A 17,700-nucleotide genomic window follows, 5' to 3' on the forward strand; every position below is an offset into this window, starting at 1 on the left:
TGGCACAAAACTCACAGCGGAATAGAATCACAGAATGTCCCGAGCTGCAAGGGACCCACGAGGATCATCGGGTCCAACACGGGCATACCCCAAAATTCAGACCATATAGCTGAGAGCACAGCCTCATAGTACCGCCCGAAATCTCAGGTGGGTTGCCAGGGACTGACGGGCTGTGAAGCTGCTGCGGAAGGGCGAGCGAGGCTGGGTGCAAGCAGCCGCTGTGCCTCGGTCCGTGGCAAACCGAGCTAAAACCAGCTCTCCTCACCCCAAATCCGAGCCGGCGCAGGGCCGCCCCTTCCCTTCCCTTCCCCGCCCGGGGCTGGAGGCGGAGCGGGGCGGGGCGGGCTGGGGACGTGCGGGGCCGCACGGCGGGGCCGGGGCCGGGCCCAGCGCCTCCGGGACTGGGGGTACCGGGGGTACCGGGGCTCTGCTGCCGCCTGATGAAGCGAGGGAGGCAGCGACCGTGAGGAGCCGGGGACGGTGAGCGCCCTGCGGTGGTACGGAGCTGCCCCAGGGGGAGCCGGAGGCAGCGCTGAGCCGCCCGGCTCAGCCCCTCGGGGGCTTTTGGGGTCGCTGCTGCGGTAGCCCTGCAGGCAGGAGGGACGAGCAGCGGAGCTGCTGAGCCTCCTAAGAAAATAATAACCCGAGTAGCGCTTGTGCCCTGCGCTTCACGGAGGATTCCCTGAGTGATCTGCTCGTGTTGCCGCTGTTTCTTCGCAGGTGAAGCCCCCGGAGGTGACACCGATGAGTCTCTTCCAGGTAGCCAGCAGAAGGTTGGTCTCCCCGGTGTCCCGCGCTCTTAAGCCTCCTTCTGCAAAGAAACAGCAGCTTTGCTTGGAAATGGCTCGGCCTAGCTCAAGTAAGACTCGTGTTTGTTTGCCTCGGTGTCCCGAACAGATGACAATCAAGCAGAAGCTTGATTTAAAACTCTAGAAAGTCTCATGTCGTAGACAAAGCCTGCAGTTAATTCAAAATGCCCAGGGGAGTGTGGAGCTGGTTTGGTTTTGGGCTGCTAAGGTTTATCTCCTGTGCCTACAGACTGTACAGCTGCACCCCTCTCGCGTAGCTGCAGTCAGCGCCTTGCCTTTGACGTGTTTATGTTTAATATTTATAACAAATATGCAAATGTATGCTGCTTTATTGCATTTCCTTTTCATACCCCTAATGGGCAATAAAACTCAGCCCTCGTTTCTTTGGACAGGAATTATGGAGGGCCTCGAGCATGGGCAGCAGCTCAGGGGCAGGGTGTTGGGTAACCTCAGAAGCCTTGTTTAGTCTAGTAGTAAAAAAAAATAATTACTGTATATATTTTTAAACCTGAAGATGCGCCTTAACTTGAAGTAACCCCAGGTTGGGGCTGACCTGCTGGAGAGCAGCTTTGCAGAAAAGGCCCTGGTGGACACCCAGGAGACCAGGAGCTACTGAGGAGCCCTGGTGGCCAAGGAGGTGAACATCCTCCTGGGTGGAGTGAGGTGATCCGACCTGAACTGGGAATTAGGTCACCTCGATTTTGAAGGCTTCATTTTAAGGCTTCTGTCTTTCCAATGCTCAGTATATCCCTGGTTCGATACATGTTGCCCTACTGGGTTTGCTCCCATATTTTTGAGGCCCTCCAAGAAACGCCTGTCAAAATCCAATATACAGAAACTCAGAAAAAAAATGGTATTTGGAAATTGAAGTCCTGGCAGGTGCATGCAGAAGCCATTTCTGGATGCTTGTTGCCAACACTGTCTGTCTGGCCTCTTTTGTAAGCATTTAAGTGTCTGAGCAGCTGTTCATCCTTCTCCCCCATGTCCAGATATGGCTGATTTTCGAGAAGTCTTTGCCAAAGCGAAGCACATAGCCATAATTACAGGAGCTGGTGTTAGTGCCGAGAGCGGAGTTCCCACCTTCAGAGGAGCTGGAGGTTTCTGGAGAAAGTGGCAAGCACAGGTACGTACTCACGGCACACGTCTGCACTGCTGTGTTTTTCCATCAGTTTTTCCATGTGAGCGTGAAGAGTCAGAAGAAGCTAAAAGTGTTTTTCCATGGTTTGGTTTATCAGCCATTCGGGGAAAAATGAAGTTTTTGCAGACAGCTCTGGGTCTTTCTACTGTCCTTGTTTTCTTGCCGCCTTGCAGCTTAGCTGTTTGCTCTTGTTTGGACACCTCAGTGTTTTCCTGCCTCACAGGGCCCTTCCTAATTTAAAATCTTAAGAAACTTCTACCAGAGTAATAAAGGGCAGTACCAAAGATACCAACTAGTTTTCTTTTAATGGTGGCTTTAGATTTTACAGGCACATTAAAGAGATGTTAGGCTTGTAATTTGGCCTGTGCTACATTTAAACTAAAGCAGAAAAGAAATTGCTAGCACAGGAGGTGCATCTGCACAGCACTGAGTTTTATGGCTGCTGTGTGAACGAGTTCTGAACGCCCCACGTGGTGCGTGGGGAAACATCTCATCATCCTTTGGCCCGTACTAACCTCCTCGGGGCTTGGGGGGCAGCACAGAACGAGGTCCCAGTGTACCGTGTCAGGCCCTATGTGATGGCCAACACAAGTTATCTCCTCTTGGTAAGATACCTTGGCTCGTGGTCCTGGTGGGACATGGCTCATGACCTTTATTCCTGTCACTGCATCTGGGTACAAGTGGTCTGTGCCTGTCCAGTTCTGCAGGGCACAGCCGAGCTGGCGGGGCGCGGGGCTCTCTCACATCTTCCTTATCAGAGCAACTTGTTGCATCTCTCTCAGGAACTGGCCACTCCGGGCGCTTTTGCACGCAACCCTTCCCGTGTGTGGGAGTTTTACCATTACCGCCGGGAGGTGATGCTGAGCAAGCACCCCAACCCCGCGCACATTGCCATCGCCGAGTGTGAAAAGCGGCTGAGCAAACAAGGAAGGAGCGTGGTGGTCATTACTCAGAACATCGACGAGCTACACAGGAAGGCAGGCTCCAAGCACCTCCTTGAAATTCATGGTAAGGATCAGCTCACCTGGCTGCCACGAGACAGGAAAACTTTGGGGAGAAGGAGCGGGATGACTGCTGGGAGAAATGAAACTTGTCTTAACTGCATGCTAGTGGTTACCAGTTTATTTGTGGTATCACCCTGTTCTCTTTTGGAAGTTGTTTTGGGCTCTTCATACCCCCATTTATTTGTCACAGGACTTTTTAATGGGTTCTGACTCACATGGGAACTGGTTCTCCCCTCCCACCTGCTCGGGTTTGCCTTACATCCACCTGAATGCATGCGGAGGGTAAAACCTGGCTGATGCTGCTTCAGAAAGGGAAAAGAGTCTATCGAGGGCTTCAGCTGCGTGGTGGCAGTGGTGTCACAAATAAAAGGCCTCTGGGCAAGAGCTGTGCTGCCAGCCCTGGCGCTCTGCCCTCTGTGCTGCCTGCCGCTTGCCCTCTGTCCTGTCCTGTCCCGTCCTTCCTGCCTGTGCTTCGCCTTCCCGAGGAGGAGGGGACTGGAAGTGGCAGAGGAGCATGACGCAGTTTGTTTATTTACAGTTGTGGGTCCAATGATAGATCCTGGGGTATAGTTACATTTTGATTATTCTTATTCTTTACAAAAAGAAGCTCCACAGCACTCATTACTAACTCTACAAACATTTACAGGTATACCATTTGGGTTTGGGGAGTTTGCATTAAAAAAAAAAGTGGCGTTAGCCAGCATGTTATTGCTATTATTCTTATGGACAATGTTTCTCTTTCAAGGGAAAAAACAGTAAGCAGAAATCAACTCCTTTGGTAATATTTTAAGGAATAATTTTCCTCTCAAAAACTGCAACTCAGCTGTCCCGGGCTGCAAACTAAACATGTGTGCGTGCGCTGTGCAGACAGCGCCTCAGTCGGAAGGCTGCCGGGTTGCAACACCTGGTCCTGGTCGTGTGTGGGTTACCCACAAGCCAAACAAAGGCCACTGAGGATAAACATCACCACTTGCTTGTACAGCCACGCTTCAGAGCACTTGTGTGATCCCTGATGTTTCCTTTTTCTGTGTTTCAGGAAGTTTATTTAAAACTCGCTGCACCAACTGTGGAAACGTGACTGCGAATTACAAGAGCCCGATATGCCCAGCACTGGCGGGGAAAGGGTAATACACCTACCTGCCGTGCAGGCTTCCTGTGCTCTCTGGTTAGGCTGCTGTACGCTTTGACAACAGCTCTTCGCTCCCATCCTCTTTGTCTTCACATATTTCAAATCATGTGCTCATTCCTTACATCAGGCTGTCATTGCTGTAGCCTATAACAGGATTGTCCTCCTCTGCATCTCTTGAGCACCTAGTAGCTCTTGTGCTTCTACGCATCAGTGAGATTCTTAGGATTACAGGTCGTGAAATGCAGATGTGTGAAACAAAAAGGAAGGAAAAGCAGTTCCCAGGGTTTCTTCTTAAGTTGCGGAACAGTCCTGTGGGCTCCTGCATCCTTTTTCTTTCACTGTTGAACTTAAAAAAATAAATAAATAAATAAATAAAACAGGGAGGGGATGATAGGCATAGGCGTCAAGTTTTAGTCCCTTTAGTCCCTTTGCATTTCACCATATCTTAGATAGCTTCACAAATAGTTGTTGTGCCGTTGTCTGACTTTGAGAAGCCGATTGCAGCTCTGGGATAATTCTGCACAGAAGTCCGCCTGCCCTGTGTGTGGAAGGCTAGGGTGGTAGGAGATGTTTAAGTTGACTGAAGTTGCAGATTCCTTGATTAGAGAGTGTGCCTTAGGGAATACCAAGTTTTTAGTAATATATGAAGTGCACTCCCTTTGTGTGATTGAATAAATATTTCAATTTTGTAACCTCAGGGCTCTAGATCCAGATGTAGAAGATGCTTCAATTCCAGTTGAACAGCTTCCTCAGTACGTATTGATGACTTTATTTTTTGCTATTGATTCTTCATGCCTGATGCATCTCAAAGTACTGTTTGTGTCATTCTGGAAGGACACGAATTCATTCTGCGAGATAAAGAGACACGGGTTTTTGCCCTGAGACTGAGTCTAAATCTAAACCTAACGTCAGGAAGACCCCAGACAATAGGAGTGGGTGCTGGAAGGTTACCGTGATGCCAAAGGGATTGCTTGTTTGTGTTCTTGAGCACTGAGGGCAGAACACACCTGGAGTCATGGGCTTGGTAGTGTGTAGTAGGAGAATTGCAGTAAGAAACTAAGGCAGATGTGTCCAAACGAGAATGAAAACCGTTCTGCCACTGTGCAGGTTGAAATGCCCGCATCAGAAACATCACGCTGTACCTCTGTGATTTTAAAACAGGTGCGAGGAAGATGGCTGCAACGGCCTCCTTCGTCCCCACGTTGTGTGGTTCGGTGAAACGCTGGATCCTGACGTCCTCACGGAGGTTGAGAAGGAACTGGACATGTGCGACCTCTGCTTGGTGGTGGGTGCAGGTCTCATAGCCTAGGAGGTTACAGCGGGGGGGCTAAATCCAAGGGTGGCACTTCTTGGGTACAGGAGATGCCTTTGTGCTTCCCCAGGGGAGCTGTAAGCCCCCGAGAATTATTTTGATGATCAGTTTTCTTTTTAAAAAAAATTACAAAGTGTTGTAAGATGGTAGTGCTGCTTTTTTATTACATGCCACATACATTTTGCATCACTGACCGAAACATTTGCTTGGAATATTGCATGCCACTCACCAAATAATCTCAAGTGCTAGAGGGGACGCTTTGTTTTGCGTTCCAGAAAGTAGTCTGCCATTTGGGGCATTAAAGCTGTAAATGAGGAGAAAACAAACAAACGTGAATCCCAGAAAAGCAAACAGGCTTCTTTGGGTCACATCAAATGATTTTTGATTCCTATACCACGTCAGGTAGCTAAACGTGCAGTGGCACTAACTGTACATCTTTCCCCTCATTTCTGTAGGGCTCTTGTGTGCTTTAGGGCTTGCTCATGGCTTTTTGACGCCCCTGCAGGTGGGAACCTCCTCAGTGGTGTACCCCGCTGCCATGTTCGCCCCTCAGGTGTCCGCCCGAGGAGTGCCGGTTGCGGAGTTCAACATGGAAGCCACTCCCGCTACAGACAAGTTCAGGTAAGGCTGGACTGTTGAAAAAAGAAGACAAAACCCCTCCTTTTATTATTTTTTTCCAAGAAGGCATCCTGCCCTTTTAACACCAGCTTCTCCCTTGCAGGTTCCACTTCTCGGGCCCCTGCGGGACCACGCTGCCGCCGGCGCTGGCCCGGCACCACAGCGAGATCATCGCCTGAGGGGGGCCGGGGGGTGTCTGTGTGGGTGCGAGGGGGGACGGCGGCTCCACAATAAAGGCGGCAGCTGCCCGCAGCCTCCCTCTGTGCTGGGATATGGCCGGGGGAGGGCTCTGAGGGGCGGCCGTTGGGCGCGAAGGGGCGGCCGTTAGACGTCAGGGGGCGGCCGTTGGGCGGGAAGGGGCGGCCGTTAGACGTCAGGGGGCGGCCGTTGGGCGCTGAGGGGGCGCGGCCAGGCGGCGGAAGGCAGCGGCGCTTCCGAGGCGGGGCCGGGCGGCCGCGTGCGGCCATGGTGAGGCGGCGGAGGAAGCAGCAGGAGGAGGAGAAGGAGAAGGAGGAGGAGGTGGCGGCGGCGGCCGTGGTGCCCTCCCCGGCGGCCTCCGATGGCGAGGATGCCCCCGAGGAGCTGTCCTTCGGCGCGGCGGCGGCGGCGGCCGAGAGCGAGCGGCAGCTGGCCGGGGAGGCGGCGCGCAGGTAGGGCCGGCCCGAGCCCCGCTGCCCCCTGCCCTCCCTTTCCCCGTCCCCGTCCCCTTCCCCTTCCTGACGGCCCGGCCCCCCCCGCAGGCACCGGGAGCTGCTGAAGGAGAAGCGGCGGCGGCGGCAGGAGCTGTTCGTGGAGCAGAAGGTAACGCCACCCTCACACCCCATCCCTCACACCCACAGCCCGGCCGTTAACGGCTGCTAACCGCCGGTAACGGCCGTGTGCCCGCAGAGGAGGAAGCTGCTGCCCGAGGCGCTGCTGCAGGAGCTGGCCGCAGGACGGTGAGGCTGGGGGCGGGCGGGGGGTCACCCACGGTGCCTTCCCCCGGCCCTCTGCTGGGCGCTGACCGCCTTTCTCCTTCCTTCCCTCCTCCCTCTCTCCCTCCCTCCGCAGACCGGAGAAGCCCGCTGCAGCTGAGCGAGGTATGCTGAGGCGCCGCTGGGCTGCTGCCAAAGAAAGAGAGCGGGGTTGGTGGTGGTCGTGCTTAATCTTGACGCCAGTGCCCTCTTACAAACGTTTTTTGATGTAGAGTGGTTTCAGGTAAAAGGTCTGAGGTCTTTAGCGTGGGCAGCAGGCAGGTGTTCAAACAGAAACAAGCAAGGATGGCCAGAAAGATGGTAATTTTTAGCATTCATTCAAGTTATAGAAGCTATTTAGATAGAGCCCTTAGCTGCCTTGATACTTTCTATAGTTGATGACACTTGAAAAATGTTATTTAATTTTTACAAACCCTCAACTAGAAAATCAGACACCAGGGTACTCCCGAATGGTGCTTTCTAGCCCTCCTCAAAGGGGCTAGAAAGCCCCCTCTTATACTACACAAAAATAAGTTGTAGAGTGTTCTTTTAATAATGATTCTCTCATCGTGATTAGATGGCTGGTATAACTATTGCTACTTATTTTTTGTTTTTAAAAAAAATAGTTGGTGTATAACAGATGAGCTCGGTGTGGTGTTTTGAACGCTCAGTGTCTGTGGTATGTGTTTAGTAGAGAATGAAGCTCTTTGCAAGCAATGCTTAGCTGTTGTGTAGCACTGGATTTTTGTCCTGTGGTTAATCCCATTTGTTGTTGTTGATGCCAAGGAACAGAAAAAGTGAATGGCTCAGGATGGTGCTCCTTCTCCTCCCTGTAACACACTTAGCTAGCTTTCACTAGCCAGAGGGTCTGAAAAAACACTTGTTGGAGTTAGCTTGGTTCTCAGTTGGGTTGTTGTTTCGTTCCTGGTTGTGGTCCCTTTACCGCTCTTGATTCATAATGTTCTGGATTTTTTTTTTTGTTGTGTCTATTAAATTTTCTCTAGACAAGCAGCCTGGCAATAAGTCTGAGAAGCAGAGCGAAGGCCGTGTGCTCAAACAGGCGAAGCAGGACAAAGCCAGGGGTGCCAGGTATGCCAACGTGGAAGGTGTGGGGCTTCTGTCTCGGTGTGGTGGCACTGCTTCCCCCAGTCACAGCAGAGGTTTGGCACTTGGTGGTGTTGCCCCTGCTCGCTCTCTCACAGAAGCAAATTTATGTGCCTAAATTCCCTGTTATGCTGCTGTACTTGTAAGAATATATCTTAACAGCAGATCTTACGACGTGGCTTCCAGGTAGGTACCTTTACCCTGCTGATGTACATGTGTGCTGGATTGTTTGCTTTTCTTTAATTAAATTAATTGTGGCTGTAGATAATACCATGCATGAATTTTTTTTAAGTGCTGTATTTAGGAATGTAATGATCAGCTCCGAATTTATTTGCAGCTACTGGCGAATGAAACTAATTTTAATGCTTAATAAAGGTACACAGTCAATAACAGAGGCAGAGCTGAACTCCTAAAAAAACATTTTGGGCTTTATTCTTCTTCCTTTATCTTGTTCACTTCTTGCTGTATAGGTACAGTTACAAACATGTGCATAGGTAGACTTAGTGTGTGTGTGTGCACATGTATGCTTTCTTGATTCTACTGGGTAATACCACCTCAAACTGGAATTTTGAGAAGAATCCCGTCTTTCCTCTCTCACCTGGTGTGAGCTATCCAGGCCATCATCAGCACACCAGTAGAAGTTTTGCTGTGTTCTGCCTCATATCCACTTGCTGGGGACTTAATTGCTGGATTTCATTCTGTAGCGGAAAGTTGCAGGAGCTTCTGGCAGGACCAGTTTGAGGCTCGCAGTCCATTTATTATTAAAAAAAATTAATACTGCTGCAAAGCTTGGCTGATCATCAGAAGCCTGTGCAGACAGCTGCTGTGCTCATGTAGCAAAATACTGACTAGAGGGTGAGTGTTGTTCTGGGTTCAGTAACTATGCTAAAATGATTTATATCTTTCTTTAAATAGGTCAAAAGGAAACTACACAGCTATGCACTTAAAAGATCAGAGCTTAACAGGGCTCCACCAACAAACAGCCAAAGACTTCGTGTACAGCCATCTCTACGGCCCAGGCACCAACCGAACAAGTGGTACGCAGTTTTCCTTAGGTTTGCGTCGAGGTTTGTCTGCGTTAAACCTAGTAATTGATGCTCATCTCCATTTCAGCAAATGAATTTTTTTCCCTCGCAAACAAGAAAGATCCAGTTAAAAAAGCTGCAGTTCAGTTTGTGGACAAATCTTGGGGTAAGTGTAAAAAAAAAAAAAAAAAAAAAAAACCTGAAGGTGGTACTACTTTATGCAGATATCGCTTGAATTATTTTTTCTAGATTTAAATAAGTTTTTGCATGTTACAGGGCTGTAGCTTCCTACCTTCTTATGAGAAGAAAGCGATAGTAAAGGAGGGGAGCAGGATGGTACAGCCTGAGTGTGCCTAATGAATGCTTTGCTGGAGAGAGCCTGTAGGACAAGCATAAGCTCCCTTTTCATACAGTAAGCAGCAGTCTCAGGGTTAGAGCTACGGTTACTTGTTGAATTGGATAATTCTTACTAATTCTTACTTGGGGGTTTATAGCTTGAGCTGCTGAAGTCATTTCAGATTAAGATCTTTAGTTTCCTAGCATCCCTGCTTAGTGAGAGCAGAGGGCAGTAGTGCCCCTTTGTCCCTATAAAAAATGGACATTACCAAAATGAATGGGGACAGACTTGGACACGTCAATCCTAGCCCACCTTGCCCATCAGTCATAGAATTTGCTTCTGTGGCAATCACAGTTTGATATCACATTGTAGGGATAGGACAGAGGCTAATAGCTTTAAACTAAAAGAGGGAAGATTTAGATCAGATGTTAGGAAGAAATCCTTCACCGTGAGGGGGGGGTTGAGGCCCTGGCACAGGCTGCCCAGAGAAGCTGTGGATGCCCCATCCCTGGAGGTGCTCAAGGCCAGGCTGGATGGGGCTTTGGGCAACCTGGGCTGGTGGGAGATGTCCCTGCCCATGGTGGGGGGGTTGGAACTGGGTCATCTTTAAGGGCCCTTCCATTCTGTGATCATGAAGATCAGAGGAACACATTAGACTCAAGTAGCAGTCCTTAGTCATCAGTGTTTTTCACTTGTGCTTTGAAAGTAAAAGTGTTATCAGCTTTCCCCTCAGTTCTCCTGTCTTAAGCTTCAAATGTTGCAGTAATTAAATACATGGCTGCTGGTTACAGAGCTGGACATGGGAACTGCTTACAGCCTTACTGTTTTGTTTCTGTTTTAAGGGCTAGAAAAAAAGCAAAAAGCAACGAAGTTTAAGAAACACTGGATTTCAAGGAAGATGTAAAGTACAGCATGAAGACATGCCATCAAGGACTAGGGCTAAAGATTATCACCACCTGTACATATGTAACAGCTGTTGTTTTTCTGCCCCCTTCTCCATCACCACTGCTCTTTCAGCAGGTACTGATCTTTACCGAGCTGTGTCCCCATTGCCCAGTGTTCTTTACCTGCCCCTTTCAGAACTTACTGGGGGCAGCTAACGAAGCGCTGGGTCACAGCAGGGACAGGGTGACCTTCAGGGGCCACTACAGCCGGGCTCAGAGCTGGACTCCATTTCATGAGAGAATAAAGACAAATGACTTTGTACTTACCCTTCTGGATGCTGCCTTTCTTAAACCCCTCCAACTGCTGGCCGTGCTTGCTTCATGGTAAGAACACGCTCAGCTTTTAACTGTCAGCACTTCAGCTGCTACGGTACGCTGATGCAGTGCAGTAGGAGCACAGGGTTGACCCCTGAAGCACCCTGCTCAAATCAGGCCACATTAGAAGCACTGGTCTAGGTTAAACAGCTCAAAGAAAGTGTAGCATACACGTCCATGCTACCTCGTATGTAGAAGTAAGTTTTTAATGGCTGGTTAATTATGATACCACTACATTTTATTGCAATATAGTACTATTTAAGCACTTTTAAAAATGCAAGGTGTACAAAGATTAAATTAAGACTGTAAATTGACTAAATATTTGGTTTTTATATAAATAGGTCATAACCACACTGTGTTGACATGTAATACTGTTATAATACAACAGTTAAACTGGTGAGTCTACACAACAGAAGCTGTCTGTAGTTAAACAAGGAAACAAAGTTGAAAAGACCATGTTAAAACAAAAAAAACTACTAAGATCAACAGGTTGGGATTGTAAGTAGCAACAAACATATTCACTCAGCTCCTGAGTAATTCAAGTTTTACAGTACACATTAAAAAATATCATTTCTTCCCATCAACACTATATATCCAAACCATCAGGTGTTTATGCATTTTGCAAATTACATTGATTGAACTATGTAACAATGGGGGTGGAGGTTGGCGAGTCATCCTGCTTGACGTTTGTCTCACCCATATGCTAACACATCCACGTTTGCTATCCTTCCGTCCCACCACAAGGTAGCAGGATTTTTGGTTTGTTTTGGACAATCGTTTAGAGGATTTGTAATTGTCAATTTGGATGGCTGACGTTATCAGTGATATTTTCCACTCTTAGTTGCCTAAGAGGTTTAAAGATGGAAATTTTCTCCTAACACTAAGTTAGAAATCATTTGCATCATGCTGTAAACTAGGAAGCAACATAAAGCGACAGACTTGTCCTTAGTACATAATTAAAATCCCAAATTCCAGTCAGCAGAGCTGGTCTACTTTCCACGTCGAATATGCCACAACACCTTTCAGATCTTCAAATGCATAGCTAGTGTAGGTAATCTTCCACTGTGGCAAATGCACAGGATCCAATTCCTGATCGAGCCATCAATCCTAGACACTGTGAGGCTTGTCCCATGGCGAGGGCAAGCGGCGGTTGCTTTGGCAGATTGTGAGTCTCTGAAAGAGGATTCACAATGGCAGTTTAAATACCTCATTAGTTTTCATGATTTTTCATGTACTGAAAACAAAATTCCTGTATTTGCATGCAAAGCTTACCCTTACAGCGATATAAAACAGGAATAAAGTGACATTTTGAAATTCCCCACCTAGCCCCAATGTTAAAAAAGCCCATTTTTGCTTGGAACCAACCAGACAGGTATTACATCTGTTGCACTAACACCCCCCCAAAACTCTGTCCAGCCAGCAGAGCATGATTGCACTGCCACCCCTCACTGATCCCTCAGCCAGCAGCCCAGTACTAAACCCAGCACATGACGCAAGGTGAGCAGCAGCGCTGCCGTTCTTCAACAAAAGGCACAGGGATACCAAACATGCAAACCATGAGGCCTTACCTAGTATTGCACTATTAAGCACAGAGCACACAGGTTCTCTTTGTATCGGGTCAAGCTGGTTTCCAACAGGGCTGCTCCAAGGATCCGAATATGCAAGTAAACTAAAAGCATCCTGTGGAAAGATAATTAAAAAAAAAAAATCATTATTGCATCACAGCTATATTCTGCTAGGACCATTTTCTTAACGCATTTTGACTCATGACTCCAAAGCAAGAAGACACTTGTTTTATAAGACAGATTTTTACCTAAAAATCCTTCATCAGTACAAAGGGATAAAAAAATCTAACAGAAGTTGGTTTAAACAAGTGGTGCTTTTCCCAACAAAATTATTTGGAAAGATAAAATCAGTGTTTTAGTAAGTGGCAAGAAAAAAACAGACTGGAAATTGTAGGCAGTCAGTCTTTGGTAAGGGAATTATTTTCCAGGGCAGCCTCAAATCAAGGTAAACTAATTATACACGCTGAGCATACTAAACAGCGCACATTTCTGGCACCTGCACCAATTCTCGCTGAAAGCTGTACTTTGATTCCAGTAGCCAAGCTCCATGGTCAGAAATAAGAGAAAAGGGATGTGCCAAATTCAGCTCTGCTCTGAATATTACAGCATGAAGTTATTTTCCCCCATGAATGTGCTACACAGACAAGATGGTGCTACCCACCGCTGACTGGAATGCTTAAGCTTCTGTGACTTTTGTCTGAGAGAAGCAAAACAATACTGTTAGGCAGCATGCTGTGAAAAGTTCCCACTGGGCAGCATGGTTGTTCACCTTACCACCACAATTTCAGGATTAAGCATACCTTGAGCATTTTCTTATTTGCTGTGTTTTTGCCACATTCTCTTCTTAGCTGCTCACTCATCGCTTGCAATTCTCTTCCAAAATGGATCATTCTTTCGATAGCTGCTTGGCTGCCACCGCACAGTTGACGCCTTAACTGACTTGAATCTACTTCTGCAAAAACGATATCGTCATCATCACCACTAATAAAGAGACAAGAAGCAAGCTAGGGATCTAGGTGCACTGATTTCGCTTTAAAACCATCTGCCTTCTCAGGGGGAAAGCATGTAGGGCCACAGATCTTGGCAGACTGCACTCCTGTGCTGCACCCTGTTAAACTGCTCCTTAATTAACAGTATCTTGGAAGATTTACTTAATGGCAAAAGCCTTCCACACATACTGCTTTTTTTTACAACAAATTGTATTAAACTAACTGGGACTATAAACCAGATTTTACTGAAAAAAAAAAAATAAAAGAGCCCCCACATTCTAGCTACCTTTTAAATTCTTTGTCATTGGACTTCTAAAGATAGGCCAAACCCTGAACCAGTAAATTAGGATAAAAAGAACGAAACCCCTAGCTCCCATGACAGACATTGCTGTTTAGAAGGTACACAGTCCTTGTACAACATACTAGCTTTATGATTTGAACATCTCGGGCTTCTTTTGTAATGAAATGGAACATTGCTATCACTTTCTTTACCATTTGGTACAATAATCCCAAGTACTACTGATTTTAATAGGTATTCATGCAGTTTTTGAATAGTAAATTAACCCTTAGCTTCTCTGAAAATTCTGCCTTTCTTAAATTTACAGCTAGAGATACCTGTAAAAAAAAAAATGATTTATCCATTCCTTGCTATTTTTCATCAACAGAACTGAGTTTTGAAACAAAATTTTGTGCCTACTTTATATGACATACACAGCACTAAGGAAAATGTATAAATATTTCAAAAAAGCAGAAAAAAATTCTCAATCTGATGCCATAAACAATGTGGTTTGAGGAGCCACATTCCTTTTTACACAAGGTGAAGCACCTGCAAGTCTTCAAGCAGCGGTGCTTGTTGCTAGCTGCAGCCCAATCTAGGGCATCACTTTACAAAGGCAGAAAAACCCCTCTACATCAAAAACCAAAGCACACAAAAAGACAAAAACCACCCCTCTCTGCTCCCTGTGCAGCTGCTTCACGTCTGTCACAGCAAGCCTCTGTGGTCAAGGCTGCAAGAGAGTAAAGAAGCGTTTTGTTTTTTCTGTCAGAGAAATGAGGCCTTGTTGTTACCCAGTTTCAGAGCATAATGCAGCAAAACAGCCTGGCAGTTTGAGTATCCCCCCCTTCAGGGCTGAAACAGAATTGGATTTGCTCTGGAACAGTTGCGCAGTATTTACCAGCAAAGCCACATGAACCAGCAATGTCCTGCGTTTTGTATTTCACTTAAGCTCCGCATTAACCGGTGTCTGTTTAAATCGATGGCCTGAGAGCACGGTTCTGCAAATGCAGAAAGGTTGGGCTGGGTGCTCCCATTTCTCCAGATGCATGCAGGAATAACACCCGCTGCCCAGCCTCCAGCCCGTGCTCTCACTGAAGTGATGTGGCTGCTTTCAGCACTACTGGGCAGGGACAGTCAGTGCTGTACTGGCAGAGTAAACGCTCTCTTTTTAACTTGTGCAGCCACTCAGAGGGTACTCACGTACCCACTTGTCACTAACATCAGCAGCTAGGAGTGAACATAAAGCAGGCTAAGTAAAACAGTTACTTTTTAGATCATATTATGTTGGTGGAATTTTTTTTTTTGTTACATCCCAGTTTCCAAATATAGCTCTTTTCCTGAGTACTCAGTACTAGCATCATCACCATTCTTTGTACCCTGTGTAAGTGCTCTGCAATTTCTCCTCTTACTGTTGACTCCAAAGATGCCATCGAGAACCACGAGTGCTGAGAGGACTGGAAGCAGGAGAAGCCACCTGCCAGCCCTAGCCCAGGCACTCTGCACAAGCAGGGTACTTATTCTGAAAGGTATTTCCTTAAAAATTGATACTAGTTCAAATATCCGTGAGTTACTACCACTTTCCCCTGTTCTCACACTGATAGCAGACCACCTAAATCAGCAATTTTAAGATTTACATATCATAACAGCAGAAAAACAACAACAAAAATTAAGGTTTGAGCTAATATCCTTAATTTTCAAGTTGGGAAGCATTGCAAGTAAAAACATAACCTTGTTGCCATCACTTAATAAAAATGTAAGAAATATCACTGCAGACCCATTTCTGTGTCACATTCTTCCATTTCGTGATCATGTTTAGAACTACCATTTAGGAAGCCATTGGATGAAGTCTCAGCAACCCCATTGGAGTAGTGATCTGTTTCCATGTCTACATCATTGCTGAAATGAGAGGAATGAACAAAAATTGGACTCACGTTAAAGAACTTGAGGTTATCTTCCTCACAACTTCACCACAAAACATCCTTATCTTGCCCACTGAAACACTGCTTTTAGATATTACCAAGGTAGACCAAAGCAGCAGGGAATTTTTAAGGTTCTCCCAGCTAACATTAGCATTCAGTAAAAACAACTTTTTCAGATGCTGAAAAATGGAACGTGTCCACCATTATAGCAGCAGTAAGCAGTGTAACACTTTCTAAATACACAGCAAGAAGCTCTTGTTTATGTACCTGTACATACAAAGAGGTAGATAAAAATGCATTGAGGAAATACACTATTTCATGCCCCCCTCCTCCAATTTTATTTTATTTTGTTTTTTAAACACAGTTAACTAAATATAAACCCTACTTTGAGAATACCATATTTAGGTAAATATTTCTCTCCAAAAAAAACTCACTCTCTCAATGGAATGTCAGAGAAACGGAAGAAAAATTCAAAGCAAATATCAAGAACATCACAACACTGAAAGAAGATTCAGAGGCCAACTGAGAGCATGAAACTCCACAACACACTTTGCTCACAGCGGGTCACAACGGCACTTTTAGAAAGTGCCAGTGTGGCTCTGGGGGCTGACCTTTCCTGACAGTTACATCCTATCCTATTCCCATTCTAAAGCCTGTTTTATTTTGTCACGGACAACCTAAAACCTTTCATGAGAGCAAAAAGATTTAATATTAAAGTTTAAAAGAAGAAACCAAGAAATGTCTCTTTTAACCAGGCAGCTCCGCAGCAAAGGAACTGTCCTCATCTTGTGAAAAATCCCAAAGTTGCCTGGACTCTGCCAAGCTGTTTGGCAGAGGTGATCACTGACGCAAATGTAAATTGTGAAGCTAAAAAGGAAATTGTTGCTCTCACTTCCTCCCCTCCCCAGCCATCACTATCCAACTGCAGTTTGTTACTTCCATCACATCCTAGTTGGTAGCTTGGGGAATGCATCTTGGACAACACAGCCAAGTACTTACAGATTTCACAGGAACTTAGGTCCTGCTGCATCTGTGCATCCCACAGAGCTTAGTATTTACACCCTGGTTAATATTTTCACTCTTTGCACAAGTGACAGGTGGCAGGCAAACAGTTCTTTGTGTCTGTGTGCAATGAAAGAGATCCACACCTCATACACATCCCAATTATGTTCACTTTGCAGATAATGCCTCTAACTGGAAAATATCTGGAAAACTTTTCATTGCCTACACTATTTCCTATGCCATTCAAACAGTACAGGGTAACTCCGCAAGGAATGGGGGTATATTTGTGTTACTGCTCTCCAAAAAAACAACGTGCTTTGAGGAAGCTTAAGTTAACATCAGTGGTTTACACTAAAGTCACAAGCGCCAGTGAGCTAGTTCATCTTCCCTGTACAACTTCAAAGTAGCCCATAAATAGCTACAAGCAAGGTAATTTATGTTTGTATTTTATTTATTGCATTTCTTTTAACTGAATGGGAGAAAATAGCCTATTGAGCTGAAGAAGTTAAAACAAAACCAAAGTGCAATCACAGGGAAGCAGCATTGCTCCTCCTTGGCACCCTCCACTAAATGCTTTAACTACGCTTGGGGGGCGGGGGGGGGTGGAAATCAAACTCCTCTGAAAACTCTTCTCTGTAATAAAAGCATGTGGACAATGTAAACCTTAACGTAAGTTAGAAGCATGGAGGTTTATTCACCTGGAATAGCTGTTAACCTGCTGCGATCTTGACACATTTATGTTGTTGAGCTCTGGTACATTCAAGCTGGTGGTTGTATGTTTACTGTGACAGTACGATTGATGCGCTTTATTTGATATTACTCCATTACTGCAACTACTTTCAAACCCTGAAAAGAAATTTTTATAATTGAAATCATCGACGAACTTATTTGTAAGTACCTAATTACACAAGTGAAATAAGCATGGCTTAATTGTTCATGGTTGCTAAATACTTCATTTGTCAAGCAAGCAATCCTAAATAGTTAGCTTCCGTGCTTCAGGGACCTGAAACTTCAAGGCTTCTGCAGTGCAGAAGTGCATTATTTAACAAATGCTAACACACAAAATAAAAGGGTTTTTGGTTCTGCATATACACCACTAAAATATAAAAATGAATCAACATAGAATCATTTTTTAGAATGGAAAGATTACTTCTGAAAGATGTGAAGTATCTCCTCTAGGCCACTTAATCATTAAGAATAGAAGCAGACATGCATCTTTATAATTCCTTACTGCATAATTCTCTTGATAAATACACAGTA

The 17,700-nt window shown here is 46.0% G+C and overlaps 3 protein-coding genes across 7 annotated transcripts in view; 2 read left to right on the top strand and 1 right to left on the bottom strand.

Moving 5' to 3' along the window:
* The first annotated feature begins 344 nt into the window (after positions 1-344).
* On the top strand, positions 345-6,253 carry SIRT5 (sirtuin 5). 4 transcript variants are annotated; one of them, XM_082753281.1, is made up of 9 exons: positions 345-480; positions 721-859; positions 1,799-1,932; positions 2,730-2,955; positions 3,988-4,075; positions 4,779-4,832; positions 5,242-5,365; positions 5,898-6,013; positions 6,114-6,253. In XM_082753281.1, the coding sequence occupies exons 2-9, from the start codon at positions 745-747 to the stop codon at positions 6,187-6,189; spliced, it is 933 nt and encodes a 310-aa protein (XP_082609407.1). In that variant the 5' UTR covers positions 345-480; positions 721-744; the 3' UTR covers positions 6,190-6,253. The 4 variants fall into 4 exon arrangements, with proteins under 4 accessions (XP_082609407.1, XP_082609409.1, XP_082609408.1 ...); XM_082753282.1 differs by having other exon boundaries at positions 404-497; XM_082753284.1 differs by having other exon boundaries at positions 423-480; positions 721-773.
* A 195-nt stretch (positions 6,254-6,448) lies between these two features.
* Positions 6,449-10,640, top strand: NOL7 (nucleolar protein 7). The gene is made up of 8 exons (XM_082754201.1): positions 6,449-6,660; positions 6,751-6,811; positions 6,899-6,948; positions 7,061-7,089; positions 7,968-8,052; positions 8,983-9,104; positions 9,181-9,258; positions 10,272-10,640. Exons 1-8 carry the CDS (start codon positions 6,476-6,478, stop codon positions 10,331-10,333), a joined length of 672 nt encoding a protein of 223 aa, XP_082610327.1. The 5' UTR covers positions 6,449-6,475; the 3' UTR covers positions 10,334-10,640.
* Positions 10,641-10,869: 229 nt separating this feature from the next.
* RANBP9 (RAN binding protein 9) overlaps positions 10,870-17,700 on the bottom strand; it is a 39,300-nt gene continuing 32,469 nt past the window's right edge. The window contains exons 10-14 of one of the 2 annotated variants that reach the window (XM_082754200.1): positions 17,139-17,286; positions 15,342-15,415; positions 13,054-13,205; positions 12,257-12,368; positions 10,870-11,861 (exon numbers count right to left, since the gene is read on the bottom strand). In XM_082754200.1, the coding sequence (XP_082610326.1) occupies positions 11,731-11,861; positions 12,257-12,368; positions 13,054-13,205; positions 15,342-15,415; positions 17,139-17,286 (617 nt within the window). In that variant the 3' untranslated portion in view covers positions 10,870-11,730. Of the gene's footprint in view, positions 11,862-12,256; positions 12,369-13,053; positions 13,206-15,293; positions 15,416-17,138; positions 17,287-17,700 lie in introns of both variants that reach the window. The other variant, XM_082754199.1, reaches the window with a different exon arrangement.

The sequence above is a fragment of the Aythya marila genome (genome assembly GCF_965140915.1).
Source record: "Aythya marila genome assembly, chromosome: 2".
In the NCBI taxonomy this organism is placed as follows: Eukaryota; Metazoa; Chordata; class Aves; order Anseriformes; family Anatidae; genus Aythya; species Aythya marila.